Raw genomic sequence first — 18871 nt, forward strand, 5'->3', positions numbered from 1 at the left:
TTTTTTACACTAATATTTCATACTTTTGATACGAAACATGGACATTAAATTTCAGTTTTATTTAAAAATGCTGATTTTAAGATAGATTAATTTTAGTAAAAATATAATAAATAGCAGTCACTACGCGTAACGGCTCCATATCTATTACGATCAAACTCAAATAGGTGCATTAGCTAGCTAGTATTTAGTATATTTATATTAAATATGGATAAAGTATTGTTTATATTTAAATTGAATCGTTAAATATATAGACAAAATGTCTCCTACAAGAGGGAATATAATCGAGTTCCTGCTATTTTTATGTGTATTTGCCGTTGGCGCCAATAAGTGGCCTGCCCATACAGATGTTAAAGGTAGATATAATAAATAATAATTTTGCTTATAAATATTGGTTTTCTGTTCGCCGAAGGAACATAGAGGATGCAAGTTGTTTATATCTTCGCTTCGTATACAAGGCCAAGCGCGGAGTTGAGTTACGCATTGAGTTACGTCGTCGTCGTACGAAAGTGAGGAACGGAACAAGTTAACACAAGGTTCTATCTGCTGACCCTGCTACATCAGGGATTCAGCGTGAAGCTAAAGTTGTTTATATAAAATCATCAAATTATACATATACCTATTTTCAACTTACATATTTAGCAAAAAAAATCACACATTTTCAGCATATAACTAGATATCCATAGAATCCCGAACGTAAAGACACTATGTTCTCCTAACTTATTTACTCTTGTTTATATATGTATATATAATAGCATACACTTCATTTTAGACAACGCCAGCTACGACTACGTTATAGTAGGCGCCGGCTCTGCGGGCTGTCTTCTCGCCAATCGCCTCTCTGAGCAGGAAGACGTGGAGGTGCTGCTGATAGAGGCGGGCGATGATCCACCTGATGATATTGATGTAAGGATTTTTTCTGTTAGAACACGCTGTGCCTCACAAATAGCAGGGTAGAAAGAGGGGACCTCGAAACGTAATGTTAACACTCTCCATTTTGATCCTTCCGCCGAATTCTGGGGTATTGGGTCGCTGGAGTTGGGGTCGCAACGCCGATATGAGAGAGTACTTAAACACCAGCTTCTATCCCCCAACCACCCTACCGGATGCATGAATAAATAAATTTAACAATTTTACATGCGTTAACAACGGACTTTGCACTATTATTATTATAGGTTGGTTGGGAACAGTTGTTATGTTAAACAATTTAAAATTAAACTTACACCAAGGAAGTCTTTTCCTTTTCCTTTGTACACATGTAACAATATCTATAATATGTCATGTTTAACATTTCAGATTCTCAGTCTGTTAGTACCAGAATTGCATCCAGAAATATTTTGGAAACATGAAACAGAAGACGATGGTTACACTGCCCAAAATTTTGAAAAGAAACACTTAAGTTACATTACAGGCAAAGTGCTCGGTGGAAGTAGCACCATTCACTATTTATTTAATACTAGAGGGGCTCCGGCTGATTATGAACATTGGGTGAACATAACCAAAGATGAATCATTTTCCTGGGAAAATAGTCTTAAATATTATATTAAAAGTGAACGTTTTCTTGATGATAAAATTATGAATTCTGAAAACGGACGCTTTCATGGCAAAGATGGGGAAATGCTTGTGACAATAGATCGGCGTAATGACTCTCTTAAATATCTAGAAGCGTTCCACGAGATGGGGCACCGGATTGTAGAAGATTTAAACGCAGAGCAGGTTGATGGGACAGGCTTTACACAGCCTATGTTTTGGATATCAAAAGGAATTCCACAGAATGCAGCAGCATCATTCTTGGTTCCTATAAAGAATCGAAGAAACTTTTTTATAACGAAAAAAAGTTTAGTGACCCAAATAATTTTTGATGAAAATAAAAATGCAATTGGTGTTCAAAGCACGAAGCCTGATGGCACGAACGTGAACATATATGCCAAAAAAGAGATAATCATATCTGCTGGAGTCTTTAACAGTCCAAAACTCTTGATGCTTTCCGGTGTTGGGCCACGTGCCCATCTTGAAGCCTTTGGAATACCCGTAATATCTGATTTACCAGTAGGCAAGAACTTTAAAGAACATTTAGCAATTATATTAGCTTTACAGGGAGAAGAAACCTTTGATGTTTTTAAGCGAGATAAAATACATTTTCCAGTTCCAACTTTTTTTGGTTTTGGAGCAATAGATAAGCACCAGCACATTCCAGATTATCAAAGCCATAGTTTAATTTTCAAAAATCATCCTGATGGCTTGCGTATCGTTTGCTCCTCAGTTTTTAAAATAAGTGACGATGTATGCAGGGTGCTTACAGCGGCTGCAATGGGGAGGGAAATAGTATTTTCAGTATTTGCTGCAAACCATCTCACATCTCACGGCGATGTTGAACTTCGAAGTACAAATTTTGAAGATCCTCTCAAAATTAACACTGGTCACTTATCGAATCGCAGCGATTTAGATGTTATTGTTAAGAGTATTCAAGATTTCACTAAAGTTGTTAACAGCACATACTTTCAAAGTGTTGGAGGTGGTTTGATATATTTCGACTTTCCAAAGTGTAAACACTTGATAAAAAATACTGAAGATTATTGGAAATGCTATATTTTGAATATGATGAATACATACTTCCTTACTTGTTGCACAAACCCTATAGGTTCTGTTTTGGACTCTAGCATGCGTGTTCGTGGCGTGAATAAATTAAGAGTTGTGGATGCAAGCGCCATGCCTGACATCATGTCAGGCAGTATTGGTACTGCTGTGTTTATGCTAGCAGAAAAAGCTGCAGATCTAATTAAGCATGACGCTAAAAATATTAATTAAGAATTAATTGAAATAACAATTACCTACCAAAAGAGGAATATAGATAACTTTAAAAAACATGATAAAATGTCTACAAGTAATAAAAGTAAATATCGATACGAATTGTATATTCCATGCCATTATATATATATATATATATATATATATATATATACATCAAAGATATATTATTCATAGTATATTATTCCCGCCTTAATGCACTTCCGTCCGTTAACGGAACTTTCCGTATAAATCTAGACATAATGCATGTTTGATGAATCTGCATGAACCGATGACCGTGCAAAGTGGAGTAGGTTGAGTAGGAAGGTAGACCCTGGTAATAGCCGGGATTAATGCCAGGAAGAAGAAGAAGTTGTATAATACAGTTGTACTTAAATGTTATTATTATACAAAAAAATATTAAATAAATAAAAATTATTAAAAAAATATTTTAATTCTTTTTAACAAATAAACGAACTTTCCACCGAATTCAGGAGGCATTCCGCGTTGAGTGACGGAACAAATAACAACCATATATAAGAAAGTATAGAAAAAAAATTGTTTCTTAACTTAAGTTTCTTAACGAATTATTTATTTAAGCAATTTAAATATGAAAAAAAAGACATTATGAATAAATAAAAATTGATTATACATAGTTAACAATGTATAAAGACACATTCCCCTGACGCCGCACTTGCAGCTCGTAAACAAACAATACACTTCAATATATTTGCTAAGTTAACTATTTACAATAATCTTTTTCGCCTCGAAACTTTTAAATATTATAAATTTTTAAATTACATTAAACTACCCTACATATACGGCACTAAATAAGAAAATAAAATTATTATATTACCTATATAGGTTGCTAAAATTATCTAAATATCCAGGTTAAATGAAATAAACTCAACTAAACTAAAATATTACCCAACTTTATTAAATGTTTGCCACAATGCTGCCAACATGTATAAATTTTATTTCCGCCGAATTCCTTAATCCATTTGCGACTTGTAATTCGACGAATTATAATTATGTTTATTTTTTAGCTTCACGCTGCATCTCGCATATGGCAAGATAGGCAGAGAGAATCAATTATTAAAACACTCCGTTCCCAAATTCCGCTCAATTTTTGAGACAATGCGTATTGAATGGCGGAACCCAACGCCGCCCTTCGTCTTATTACGAGAACGAGAGACTGATAATGAATCATTCTCTCGAATAGGATACGAACCGAGATCCATCTCGTTTATAGTCATTGGTCAGTTGTGCTACGAAGGCCTCTTTGTATTGTTATAAAAATAAACCTTCACGCCTTCATGCACTTTTATTATAAAGCAAATCGTTATTAAGCTTAGTGTTCACTAAAATTCCATAATTTTACAGCTTCTTTGACGACCTAGTGGCCCCGCTGCCCAGTCCGCTCGACGGCCGAGGCCAAGCCGAGGTTCGACTCTCGCAGGGGGCGCCCTTACAGTCGTCAACTTCCTCACAGGCAGCCACGTAGTGCTTGCTTTTCATCATCAACCGCTGTCGTTGTAAAAACCAATAGAGCTAACAGCATTAACCTCATGTTCGAAAAAAAAATGACGACCCTCTTACCTCTACAATTAAAATGCATTTATCTAAGTTCGTTAATCGTTTATAAACTATACATCTGTCTTTATTTAAGTAGCATAATTTTATACGGATATTTAATTTTTATTATGTACAAAATAAGTGTAATAAAAATGAATAATTAATTTGAAGTCGTAAAATGCTAGATGTGTTCTTTTTTCATATGTACCTTAAATATTTTTATAATATTATATGTTTACTTCACAAAACATCTTCATTAGCATTTTTTATGGTTTAGGGTTCAACATTTCAAATGTACGTCATTCGATTATTATTTTAAAAACTTATTTTATTTTTCAAATTTTATTTTGCCCCATTCTATAAAAAGAATAATCGTCTAAATTTCATACTTATCCAAGTGCCTATGTAATCATTGTTTTTTTTTTTCAGGCATTAATATATAGATATTTATACCTTAAAAAAAACAATGATCGATACGAACGTAATACTTACAATTGTTTTTTTTTTCGAATTAAGTAAGAATCAAAATTGTATCGATGACAATATTGTATGGAAATTAATTATACGTGCTAAGTATCTGTTAATATTCCTATCATTTACACTTAAAGATGGAAATGGTGTTTATTTTTTACAGTTCTTTAATTTTTTGAGGCCAGTCGTGGTGCAAGTACTGTAAACGTGATTGGTTGTGGGTTCGATCCTCACTCAAGGAAATAAAATATTTAATATTTTCATTTCTTTGCTCTAATGTCGAGCGAAAGCGCCGCATTAAGTTCCGCTACTCAACACACAACACATCTCATAGAATTCGGCGAAAAGTAGGGAACGGAGTGTTTTAATACTAGATTCCCGCTGCCTACCCTGCTGTTTGCGGAATACGGTGTGAAGTTGATTTTATTCTTATTTGAATTTAATTAGAATTTACACTGACATTTAATATTTCTTATACGGAACCATTTCATTTAATGCAAAAATGTATAATACTACTCGAGAAAAAAAATTATAACTACATACGCTTTAAAATTAAGTTGTAATTAAAAATTTTGATTTCAAAGTAGATTATTTAGTACAAAAAACTAAACTACCTACTACCTTTTGGTTCATATAATAAATACCAGTCACCATACCCACCAAGTTCATAGTTTAGTATATGAGCTGCAGACAATACCAATATTAATAAAATATAGAAAATTAATGTTAAATAAATAAATATTTAAAAGTGCATTGATTATTTGAATCTTTGAACAGTATATGGAGATAATGTTTCGTACAACAAGAGATATATTCGGGTTTTTGTTGTTTATATTCGTTGTTGAAGCTAGTAAATGGCCCGGCCATACCGATGTCAAAGGTAAAATTATACTTTTATTTAAATAACTATACATTTTTTAAATAAATGATAAATGATTAGAAGCTGTGGGCATAATGGTGTGATTGTAACGCGACGGTTGTGAGTTCGATCTCCGCTCGAGGGAATGAATTATTATATCTTAATATTTTCATTTCTTTGAAATTTGAATTTGAATTTCGCCACTCAACCGCAATGCCTCGAAGAATTCGGCGGAAAGTAAGGAACGGAGTGTTTTAACACCAGTTTCCCTCAGTGTAGGCACACTGCTGTGTGCGGGATACAGCATGAAGCTGATTTAATTTGATTTTAATTCTCTCTGGTAATTTCTACTAAATTGTGTTAGTTAAGTTTTTTATCCATGACATGTCAGCGATGACGCAATTTTAATTTGCATAAAATTTAAATGATAGCTGTTGTTTACACACAAAATTTCATATCATGATGATTATATTTCAAATTATATTGTTTTGCTTTGCATTGTATTACTAACATAACAGTATAGGCAGAGGGAACCTGGAATAGTGTAAGATATTCGATTCCTACTTTTTGCCGAATTCTGAGCACAATGCCTGTTGAGTGGTGGACCTCAACGCCGCTCTATTCCTCGATACCAGAGAGAGGAAATAAAAATATCAAATATTTCATTCCCCCGAATGGGAACCGAAGAAAACATTGCGCCGAGGCGACATATTTAGATATAGTGAAAAAAAATCTCTTATCTGCCATATACAGCAATATATGCAGAGATAATCTAATGCAAACCTAAAGACACTTCGTTCTCCTATATTCCTTACTGCTTACATCTGTAAATGTATAGTATAGCTAAAGCAAACATGGTTTTTTTAGACAACGCCAGCTACGACTACGTCATAGTAGGCGCTGGCTCCGCGGGCTGTCTCCTCGCCAATCGCCTCTCTGAGCAGGAAGATGTCGAGGTGCTGCTGATAGAGGCGGGTGGCGATCCACCTGATAACACTGACGTAAGTATTGTTTATAAAATCAGTTTCACGCTGTATCCTGCACACAGTAAGATATGTAGGGGAATCTAGTGTTAAGACACTCCGTTCTCCATTTTCCGCTTTGATTTCTGGAGGTATAAAAAAATATTTCATTAATATGTATGAAAATACAACCGTATCTTATATTTCAGATTCTAAGTCTGTTCGTAACGGATTTGCATCCAGAAATATATTGGAAATATGAGGCAGAAGACGATGGCTACACTGCCCAGAATCTAGAAAACAAACGTTTAGGCTTAAGAACAGGCAAAGTTCTGGGTGGAAGTAGCACCATTCACTATTTATATAATAATAGAGGGGCTCCTGCTGATTACGAGAATTGGGTAAACATAACTGGAGATAAATCATTGTCTTGGGAAAATAGTCTTAAATATTTTATTAAAAGTGAACATCTTCTAGATGACAATATAATTAACTCCGAAAATGAACGTTTTCATGGTAAAAATGGCGAATTGCTTGTGACTAAAGACCGTCGTAATGACACACTTAAATATTTAGAAGCGTTCCACGAGATGGGGCACCGGATTGTAGAAGATTTAAACGCAGAACAGGTTGATGGAACAGGCTTTACACAGCCTATGTTTTGGTTATCGAATGGAATCCCGCAGAATGCAGCGGAATCTTTCTTAGTTCCTATAAAGAATCGCAAGAACTTTTTCATAATGAAAAATACTTTAGTAAATAAAATTATTTTTGACGAAAACAAAATTGCAATCGGCGTACTAAGTAGGAAGCCTGATGGTACAGTCGTAAACATATTTGCCAAAAAAGAAATAATCATATCCGCTGGAGTCTTTAACAGTCCAAAACTATTAATGCTTTCTGGCATTGGGCCACGTGCCCATCTTGAAGACTTGGGTATACCCGTCATATCTGACCTACCGGTAGGAAGGAACTTAAAAGATCATTTAGCAATTATATTGGCTCTAAAAGGAGAAGAAAATTTTGATGCTTTTAAACGTGAAAAAAAGCAATTTCCAGTTCCGAGTTTCTTTGGTGCTGGGGCCATAGATAAACACCAGCACACTCCAGATTATCACACCCATAGTTTACTTTTCAAGAATCATCCCGAGGGCTTACGTATTCTTTGTTCCTTGGTGTTCAACATAAGTGACGCTATTTGCCAGGATGTTATTGCAGCTGGAACGGGGAGAGAAGTTATGTTTTCAGTGTTCGCCGCAAGCCATCTCACATCTCATGGCGATGTTGGACTTCGAAGTTCAAACCCCGAAAATCCTCTTAAAATTAACACTGGTTTCTTATCGAATCGCAGTGATTTAGATTTTATTGTTAAATGTATTCAAGATTTCGCTAGTGTCGTTAACAGCACCTACTTTCAAAGTGTCGGAGGTGGTTTAATACATTTGAACTTACCAAAATGTAAGCACTTGGCAAATAATAGTGATGACTACTGGAAGTGCTATATTTTGAATATGATGAATACATACTTCCTTTCTTGTTGCACAAATTCTATAGGTTCTGTTCTAGACAGTAACATGCGTGTTCATGGCGTAAGCAATTTAAGAGTAGTGGATGCCAGTTCTATGCCTGACACCATATCAGGCAGTATTGGATCTGCTGTATTTATGCTAGCAGAAAAAGCCGCCGACTTAATTAAGAGAGATATTTAAAAATATTAATTAGGAATAAATATTAATTTAGGAATAAATATTAAGAATAAAAATTGTGAAAAGTTTTTAACAATCTTTATTTTAGATCTAATCCAATCCATTTCCTAAGTTAACAAAACATGGAATGAAGTACTTGCATATGTATGTTCGAAGCTGTGAAAGAAATATTATGAAAGCTGACACTGGCGAGAACTGTAGGTGTATTAAAAACCTTATATGTACCTACTCGTATCTCCTCTGATTGTTCTTAGCTTACCAATTATAAGCTCCTATAATACACCAGTAAATGGTTTTGGTACCTATATAGTAAAATAAGGTTAATAAAGATATAATTTAAAATCCGCCATTTTGTCAGTTTATTGGTAAACTGAAAAGTAAATAACATATGCGTCAGGAATCTCATATATTTATAAATTAGTTCTAATCTTTTTGCACACATAACAATCATTCTAAATGATACAAAAATTGCCACAAGAAATATTAAATTGTGAACATTCTTATTTTTTCCTCATTTTGCGAATATGAAGTGTCGTTTCATAGATCGATTGGCGTAACTATTATTTTATTATTTATATTTATATCGATGAAACATAGAAAATTTATTTATATTAAAAAAGAAAATTATCAAATTTCTAGTTATTTCCATAAAATAGCTCCAACAACTAAACTAAGTGATAAAATTTTTTTTTTTTTTTTTTTCATTTAAATTTCTATTCAAAAGTTTGTAGCTTAGTCTTATGATAGAATAGAACAATATATCGAAATCTTGTGTCGTATGCAAATTGTTAAATAATTACTATAAGGTTTTGAAAGTGTGTTCTTTATCAGCAGAAATAAAATGTTACCAGCCATACTTGATGAGTTTTATTTACCTTAGGGAGTTAAGAAAATTGGGAGGGGGGCTATAGTAGAGATTTACGGTCTATGTCCACGCCATAACAATCTGAGTAAGTAAAGTTCATTATCCACCCGGAAAATGAAATATTAGTATCTCCTAATATAACGATTGTGAGTACGCAGGTTTGACCCTCAACGGAATATTTAATATTTAATAGCTTCATTTATAGGGAAAGCGTGGCGTTCTCTCAACAATTCAGCGGAGAGTCGGAAATAGAAGTGTCTTAATGGGGTTCATTAGGTTCTCAGGTTCCCTCTGCCTAACATGATATGTGCCGGAAGTGGAACTAAGTAATATTTACTCATATCCGTGCTGTAACCTGTTTGCCGCTTGAACTATACGAATATTTATTTAATAGATACTAGAAAACTCGCTGACGCGTACCCTGTAAAGCCCTGTCACTTGAATTCGATTTTTTATATGGCATTGGAAAATCAAATCCACTTCACACTGTATCCCGCACACATAGGCAGGATAGGCAGAGGGAATCTAGTGTTAGACACCGTTTCCCACTTTTCGCTAAATTCTAGAGGCATTGCGTGTTGAGTGGGGGAACTCGCCGCGTTTTGCCTCGACACCGGAACGAAGATATGGAAATATAATATCTAATACACACGCAACGAAAAAAAAACATTCGAATCGGTTCAGTAGTTCAGTAGATGCGTGAGTACAAACCGACCAACAAACATTTTAAAAATTATAATTGATATTCTCTTGGATATTTTAATACCCCTACATGAATTTTTCGCATCATTTTTTAACTGTTTTATTTTAGCACAGATAACTTCCTTGTAACATTAAATAACGTTAAAATACTTGCTTCTTTAAACATTTTTAGGATTATTTACAGTTTAGGGTTCAACTTGGTTATATGAAAATTTTTATTTTTCTTTTGGAAAAAAAAAAAAATTACCTGGGTGTTTTATTTTTGGAATAAAAAAAAAATCTTTGTGGAGATTAAACGGGTATTCCGATATTAATGATTCTTACGTTAATCAGGCACAATTTTGTCAAAATACAAAAAATAGAAATCGACAAGCCATAAGAGTGAGTAAATGTACCACTGTATATTCATTTTTCAGCTCAGATGTCGTGAACATGATGTTTGCCTCGGCAGAAAGTGGAGAACGGAGTGTTATAACAATAGACTCTCTTCCTTCCGTGCTATATGCGGGTATCAGCGTGAAACTGATTTTTTTTGTAAATATGTTCGAAACACTTGATTTTATGAAATAAGAGGTGGTACTTGACCAATGTATTGCGCAACATAGCTTTAGTAAAAATTAAAATTCATTTGTAATTAAAATTTAAGATTTAAAAGAAGATTATAGTCGAAATAAATACTTAACAAACATCAGTTGTTGTACCAGTTTAGTATTTGTTAGGTTCAAAGCTAAAGTATATTTTGAACATTCAATTCACTTATATATTACTTTATAACATTGTGGGCATGATTTTCACTGGTATGAGGAAAATGTTCGGATTTTTCCTATTTTTATTCGCATTTAACGTTGATGCTAGTAAGTGGCCCGCCCATACTGATGTTAAAGGTAAAATCTTTGCTTAACTAATACTTTTTTTTACACACCTTCATTAAGGCTTTGAATTTCAATTCATTTTTGTGTACTATCATCAAATTCCTGTTTTTCAATTTTATAATTCGAAAGTCAGTTTTCAGTTCAAAGTTACATCTAGTTTCCTGTACTCAGTATGGTAGGCAGAGGGAAATGTAGTGTTAACATTCCGTTCTCCTTAAGAATCCAACAACAGAACTGATTTTAGATATTAAAAATACTTAAGCTTTAATACATCGTAGTTACAAAGAGAAACCTAATACAAAATATCGTAAAATAATTTTACAGACCTGTTCCTACCTAAGCTAAATTAAAATTAATTTTAGACAACGCCAGCTACGACTACATAATAGTAGGCGCAGGCTCCGCCGGCTGTGTGGTGGCCAATCGTCTTTCTGAACAGGAAGATGTCGAGGTGTTGCTGATAGAAGCGGGTGATGATCCACCCGACATTGATGTAAGTCACATTTATCAATATAAAAAGGTTTGAAATATAATAGGAGGCCAGTCCTGGCGCAGGAGCATGAGAGAGTGCGAAAGGTTACATTCTCATTCGAGGAATTAAATATTTACTATTTTTATTTTCCTCGCCCTGGTTCCGAGTTAAAGCGCTGCGTTTAGTTCCACCACTCATCACGCAATGTGTCCGGAATTCGGCGGAAAATAGGGAACGGACCGGAGTGTCTTAACACGAGGTTCTCGATGCCTGCCCTGCTACGTGCGGCATGAAGCTGGTTTTTTTAATTTATTAAAATAATACATATGACTAATACTTCTTTTATTTCAGACTCTTAGTCTCTTCGTGACGGACTTGCATCCAGAAATATATTGGAAACATGAAACAGAAGACGATGGCTACACTGCCCAGAATGTGGAAAACAAACGTCTTAATTTGAGAACTGGTAAAGTGCTCGGTGGAAGTAGCACGATCCACTACTTATATTATAATAGAGGAGCTCCTGTTGATTACGAGCGTTGAGTGAACATTACTGGGGACCACTCCTTATCTTGGGGAAATACTCTTCAATATTTTATGAAAAGTGAGCATCTCGTTGATAATACAATATTGAACTCGGAAAATGAACGATTTCATGGTAAAACTGGCGAAATGCTCGTGACAAAGGATCGCCGTAATGATACACTTAAATATTTAGAAGCCCTCCACGAGATGGGGCACCAGATTGTAGACGATATAAACTCAGAGCAGGTTGATGGAACAGGTTTTACACAGCCAATGTTCTGGTTATCGAAAGGAATTGTACAGAACGCAGCGGAATCATTTTTGGTTCCTATAAAGAATCGAAAGAACTTCTCTATAATGAAAAATACTTTAGTAACAAAAATAATTTTTGATGAAAATAAGAATGCAATTGGCGTTCGAAGCACAAAGCCTGACGGCACGACCGTCCACATATATGCCAAAAAAGAAATAATAATGTCCGCTGGAGTCTTTAACAGTCCAAAACTGTTAATGCTTTCTGGAGTTGGGCCACGTGCGCATCTTGAAGACTTGGGTATACCCGTCATATCTGATTTACCGGTAGGAAAGCACTTAAAAGATCATTTAGCAATAATATTGGCTATGAAGGGAGAAGAAACTTTTGATGAGGTCAAACCTGATAAAAATAACTTTCCAATATTAAGTTTCTTTGGTGTTGGATCCATAGATAAACACCAGCACACACCAGATTACCACGGCCATAATTAAATTTTCAAAAATCGTCCTGATGGCTTACGTATCCTTTGTTCCTTGGTGCTTAATATTAATGACGTTTTGTGCGCAGAGCTTATTGCAGCAGGTGTCGGACACGAAGTTGTATTAACACTGTTCGCCGTAAGCCATCCTACATCTCACGGTGAAGTTCAACTTCGAAGTTTAGTCCCTGAAGATCCTCTTAAAATTAACACTGGTTTTTTGTCTAATCACAGTGATTTAGATTTTAGTGTTAAATGTATACAAGATTTCACAAATGTCGCTAACTCTACTTATTTTCGAAGAGTCGGAGGTGGTTTGATACATTTATATATACCAAAATGTCAGTACCTGGAAAAGAATACTGAAGAATATTGGAAATGTTATACAGGGTGAGTCATATTGAACTTTCCGATTTCAATAAGGTGTGTATTAAAAACAAAGCGACATGCAGTAAAAATTATTTTATTGTTTGAAAGCACATAACATGCAGTTTTAATTTAGTTGGTTTTAAAAATGATATCCTGTAAATGTCTACCTCCATTGACCACACACTGCTGAAGCCTTTCCCGGAAGTTGTCCATTACTCGTCGAGTCATATTCAGCGGAATAGCATTGATTTCTTCCGTGATTGCAGCCTTCAGTTCATCGATGGTTCGGGGACGATGCGTGTACACCTTTTCCTTCAGGTAACCCCAGAGAAAGAAATCGCAGGGGGTTAAATCAGGTGATCTCGGCGGCCACCCAACGTCACCTCGCAAAGAAATGAGATGACCGGGAAACATTTGTCGCAGGATTTCCATTGAACGCCTGGATGTATGGGCTGTAGCACCATCTTGTTGGAACCAGATGTTATCGTTGTCATGATTCTGCGTTAATTCCTCCAATTTCGGTTTCAGAAAAGTTTCAAGCATGTCGCAATACCGAGCAGAGGTAACTGTGACGACTTGACCATCTTCTTCAAAAAAATAGGGACCCCACACACCAAACTCTGCAATAGCGCACCACACTGTCACTCGAGGGCTGTGAAGTGGTCGTTCGTGTAGGTTTCGTGGGTTATTCTCAGCCCAGTATCGAAAATTCTGTTTGTTGACAGTTCCGGCGAGGTGAAAATGTGCCTCATCACTGAAGATCAAAACAGCAGTGCGGGGGATCTGCTGAATGTCGCGGCATAAATTTGTTCGTGTGTCTAAGTCTCTAACTGTTAATTCTTGCACTACCTGAATCTTGTATGGGTGAAATTTAAGGTCTCTATGCAGTATTCTGCGGACACTACTGAAAGATAATCCTAGTGAAGCGGCATGTTTCCGAACAGAACGCCGAGGGGATTGTTGAATTGAAGCCCGCACTCTATCCACGTTTTCCGCTGACGTTGACGTCCTAATTCGGCCTTGTGGTCTTGTTTTTATTGCTGATGATGTTGCTCTAAAATTTGATACCCAATTTCTGATTGTTGGTCCAGTGGGAATGGGATCACGTCGACCAATAGCAAAATGTAAACGGAACGCACGCTGTGTTGTGATCACGGAGCCGCCATTTTTAATAAACTCTTCAACTACGAACGCACGATGTTGTCCCGACCAAGCCATTGCTCACACTAAAACTGCATGTCATGGCGCGTCTAATGACACCATCCCCACCCTTCTACTCCTTCCCTTCTTCGTGCAACGTCCTTCCAAAACCGGAAAGTTCAATATGACTCACCCTGTATTTTGAATATGATGAGTACATATTTTCATTATTGTTGCACAAATTCCATAGGTTCCGTTCTAGACACTAATATGCGCGTTCGTGGCGTAAATAAGCTAAGAGTGGTGGATGCGAGTTCTATGCCCGACATTATATCAGGCAGTATAGGATCTGCTGTATTCATGCTGGCCGAAAAAGCTGCAGCCTTAATTAAAAATGGGGGTTAAGACATAAATGAAGAATGTTGATTTAATATTTTTATTACATATTTAAAATTATGTACAAAAATTACATACACACACATATATAATACAAATTTTAAATCAATTTTATGCATGTGAACAAAAAAATTAACATTGAATAAAGTTGTTTCAGTTTGTTTGTCTACCTGAATGTAATACTTACCTTATTTTATAAAGTTAAAGGAAAGTTCCTCCAACTAATTAAATAAAAAACAAAGTAACTATATACTATGGAAATAATTTAAATTTAAAACAAAATAATAAAAATAAAATTTCTGAGTTTAAGTATTTAAGTCTTTAAAAAACAATATATAATATGAGAGGCACGTGGAATAATTAAAGAATCGTATAGTTCTTATAATAATGCATATTAAATCTAAAATCTCATTTACCTCGTACATGAATAACATAATCTTTACTACGTAATAGGTACTATTTTTAATTTCGCTTTTATAATATTTAATTTTATTTTTCTCCCATTATCTCCAATTATAAATTAATGAGATAAACAATAATTTTTTAACGTTTACAAATAAAATATTTTTATTATATGTATTTTAATTCTTTTTTATTGCTTGGTTTTTTAGGCTTGGCAGCACGCATTAGACACGATGAGTAGGTTAAAAGTTTTAAGTTAATGCCACTAGATGACAGAACTGTCGCTTCATAGTTCGTGCTCCTCATATAAAATTTAAAGTAGTAACAAATATTATTACTATTTAAATTAAATACCAAGTTCTTAAGCATTTTCTGCCAATGAACAATACATAAAATGTACGTCCTTGTTTCAAATTAAATAATAATCTCATAAAAATAAAAAAAAAACTAAGTTGAATATAAGAGATCAATTAGTAAATGTTTTAGAGAATTAAGGAAGGTTAAGGGATTTCAGGTGATCGATAATTTATATAGTAGGGACCGTCCAACGTCGATTAATCATCACATGATGTTTTTTTATATTATTTTTAGGCTACTCCTAATATCTAGCTCTACACTAGTTCTACAATATCATACATTTTAGGTGCTTGAGGTATCTCTGGCCGCAGTCATAAAAGGTTACTTCGAAACGATCTATCTTTCTTATTTTCTCCATAAATAGAACATCAAACACAATAATAATTTTCCAATTCAAACCAGTATTTCCTGAGATTAGTGCATTCAACCAAACAAACTACTTAGTTTTAATATATTAAAAAGTACTTAAAAATTTAATTTAATTAAATCAGCCTCACGCTGTATTCCACACACAGCAGGGTAGGCAGAGGGAACCTAGTGTTAAGACACTTCCCACTTTCTGGTATTGCGTGTTGAGTGGCAGAACTCAACGCAATCTCAACGCAGACACCAGAACGAAGAAATGGAAATATAAACGTAAATAAATATTTCACTTCCTCGAGTGGGGATCGAACCCACAACCGTCGCGTTGCAGTCACACCCTTATGCCGCTGAGCCACGACGGCCTCATGAAAGTATTTCCAAGAATTATAAAATTTCATCACGTCAGTACAAATGAAAAATCATATTTCAAACGATAAAATTTTGGCTACCTTACTTATTTTCTTCAAAATTAATTATATAACAAATTGAAACTTGAAAGTTGGTGTCAAATTCAGACATTTTGTTATCTGTGACAACATATCATACGTCATTTCTTCGTATACGTTCGGTTGAAGCCGGCCTTCTTCGTGAGCTGTAACGAAATCAATACACTAGTCGCTGCCCTTGAAGGCTTCTAAAGGAAAATGGGCAGATATAATTTATAACGAGTTACGACCCAGATGTATTCATCCATATTCAACATGTATTTTTCTTATTTTATAAAAAATACTATCTAAAATAATCATATGCAAGACCTACTAAAAAACCTTGAAAAACTTGTCTTAAGCAATAAAAGTATAGCATTGTTAAATGTTTAAATAGTTTTTATGCCGTTATGAATATAAAACATTAAAAAAAAATTATGCTCCTTTTATTCTAGAAGAATAAAAGAAGCCGGTTTCTGAAAATTTCTATTTATCAAAACTTCTACCTACTTGATAACTTCTTCTGACAAAGAGACAATAACTATATTGTTTATAATTGTCTACAATAGAATAAAAATATTTTTGTTTTCAGGTTTCGTAGATTAAATAGAGTCAGAAAAATACCTGTGATTATATAGCGTTATAGAAGCCAGATACTTAGCTGCTTAAAAGATACAAGCAGGCAGTATATTCTATTAGTAACAAGACCGAAAATCTTATACGGTGTACCTAACAATGAAAGTACACATAATCCAAGGACTAAAGACACTCAAAACGAATACGCTTTCACTTTATACTTTCTAATCTCTTCTGGTTTTCAAAATTTAATAGGTAAACAATTTTACCTGTCAATATCGCAAGTCGAATATGTGTAAATACGTTTATCAACAATACAACGAACGAACGAATGCAATACACCTCTTTATCTTGACGTCTCCGACGATCTCCACGCAGTAGCGCTATAATTAAACTTTGGCCCCGTAAAGAAACACGAGACTGATATTCCTCTAGCTTATGCCCATTCTTGACTTACTAAGCTGAATACAACAGAAAATGTTATTATTAAAGTTGATTATTTGATTTTGTTGAATTACGCGAAGTTAGCACTCAAAAAAAAGCCCTCCAATAACCTCTTCGAGTTACTCATTTAGCAGAAGTCTTACGAGCAATAGATTATAATAATTAATTATTATAATCTATTGCTTAAAATGTATAACATTCTCATTTGTTATTTTCTTGAAAATACTATTTAGTCCATTTTCCTTTTTTCTTGATAACCCAAATAAGTTCATGCAAAACTTCAAAAAAAAAAACCGAATTCATAGTAGGCAAGAAAAATAAACTGAGTTTGAAGAGAAAAATATGTGTTTTTTACGTATTTTACAATTCCATAGCTCTTCTTGTACCTACAATATATTACATTGACTGACCGAAGCATTTAAATCACAAATGTAATTCAATAAAGTGTAAAAACATTTGCAATTTACTGAATTACACAGCTTGGAGTGAAGTATGGACTTTCTTATTACTTTGTTATATGAAGAGAAGAGAAGAAGAGAAGACTTTGGTGCTCATTGATGTATATATAAAATGAAAATGTTATATCAGCGTGGTTTTTTGTCACGTAGGTGCCAGTCATCAAAATCAGGCCAATTAAAATAAATAAGGCGTTACGGGGCGTAAATTACGACGGTGTCTCGTTGTGGTGTTGTGGGAACCTTTTGTAACCATAAAAAGTATACTAGTTCGAGTTACTACCATAAAACAATTTAGGAATGCCTTATCGTCGAAAGACAATGTTAGTAAAGCAAGGGTAATTAAATCATTGGCAGTATTTTATTTCAAATTAAGTATTTGTTAATTTGCTCCAATGTTAGATTAATAATTTTAGTAAAATATCCTAGTTGCGCATCGTTACGTCACCTATAGATAAATTTATAGATAAAAGCAGTACTTATACCATTCCATTTGTCATATATTTCTTTGTTATTAATTGAGGAAAATAATATTAAATACATAAATAAATATTTATGATTTCTATAACTTCAGCTAAGAAGATATCACTCAATGGATTAACATTTTTTGCAAGTTTTACTTAACTTTTAGGCTCACAAGCTACAAGACATATAAAAATATATATTTTATTTTTATATTTTTAAACCATAGACAGGCTTCTACAGTATACACAAAAATATTGTTATTAAGAAGTCATTACAGCTAAATGATTCAGTGTAATTGCTAGACCCATATGTATAGTTTCACTTTTGATAACTTATCAACCTTATACCGTTCACACAAGTCGCCTGGTAACTACAATATCCAATACCTATTTTATAATATACGAGTATAACGCAATACTTTTGTTCAATTAAAGTTTTAAAATACTTATTTCATATTTCTACTTCTGACACTGACATATTGAAATGATTCTAAATTCTACTATTTTTTTTTATTTCACCAAAAAGTTTTTAAGCAAATGCGCGACACATACCTTCCAAAATTAAAAAAGTTGCTATGTAACACGTATTTCAATACGACTAATTTATATAATTTTCAAAATAATCACGTAGCATTAAGCGAAAGGCGATAATCAGTATTTATTTTACTGTAGAAAACCTAACCGAGAGTCACTTCACTGTTATTCTGCGATACTGGTACGAAAAAGAATGACGTCACAAAAACAAATATAGAACGCAAATAATAATCACGATAAATCGTAAATGATTACCGATCAACAATAATCAAACGCTTGTAAATTAATTTGGATTAGTCAAAGAACGTAGAACGGCATACGCATTTGCTACGTAGCGTAATTAATATTAAAAAAAGTAATATCACGAGAAGTACAAATCGTCAACACTCGAGGAAGGCTGCTCCACTGACTGGCGTCCG

General features: G+C 34.2%; 3 protein-coding genes and 1 long non-coding RNA gene across 4 annotated transcripts; all 4 read left to right on the top strand.

The window, feature by feature from the left end:
• Nucleotides 1-256: 256 nt before the first annotated feature.
• Nucleotides 257-2805, top strand: LOC146540687 (ecdysone oxidase-like). Its single transcript, XM_085205671.1, has 3 exons — nucleotides 257-353; nucleotides 770-903; nucleotides 1294-2805. Exons 1-3 carry the CDS (start codon nucleotides 257-259, stop codon nucleotides 2803-2805), a joined length of 1743 nt encoding a protein of 580 aa, XP_085061797.1.
• A 2679-nt stretch (nucleotides 2806-5484) lies between these two features.
• LOC146540688 (ecdysone oxidase-like) lies at nucleotides 5485-8822 on the top strand. Its single transcript, XM_085202478.1, has 3 exons — nucleotides 5485-5710; nucleotides 6557-6690; nucleotides 6861-8822. Exons 1-3 carry the CDS (start codon nucleotides 5611-5613, stop codon nucleotides 8358-8360), a joined length of 1734 nt encoding a protein of 577 aa, XP_085058604.1. The 5' UTR covers nucleotides 5485-5610; the 3' UTR covers nucleotides 8361-8822.
• Nucleotides 8823-10708: 1886 nt separating this feature from the next.
• LOC146540689 (ecdysone oxidase-like) lies at nucleotides 10709-14483 on the top strand. Its single transcript, XM_085205682.1, has 5 exons — nucleotides 10709-10808; nucleotides 11159-11289; nucleotides 11620-11734; nucleotides 11813-12537; nucleotides 14157-14483. Exons 1-5 carry the CDS (start codon nucleotides 10709-10711, stop codon nucleotides 14439-14441), a joined length of 1356 nt encoding a protein of 451 aa, XP_085061808.1. The 3' UTR covers nucleotides 14442-14483.
• Nucleotides 14484-16136: 1653 nt separating this feature from the next.
• On the top strand, nucleotides 16137-16790 carry LOC146540690 (uncharacterized). Its single transcript, XR_014879145.1, has 2 exons — nucleotides 16137-16257; nucleotides 16572-16790. It is a non-coding gene; the product is annotated as an uncharacterized LOC146540690 (long non-coding RNA).
• The last annotated feature ends 2081 nt before the right edge of the window (nucleotides 16791-18871 follow it).

This window comes from Heliconius melpomene, chromosome 2, assembly GCF_056956725.1.
Source record: "Heliconius melpomene rosina isolate 202511_hmr_F chromosome 2, ASM5695672v1, whole genome shotgun sequence".
Classification (NCBI taxonomy): domain Eukaryota; kingdom Metazoa; phylum Arthropoda; class Insecta; order Lepidoptera; family Nymphalidae; genus Heliconius; species Heliconius melpomene.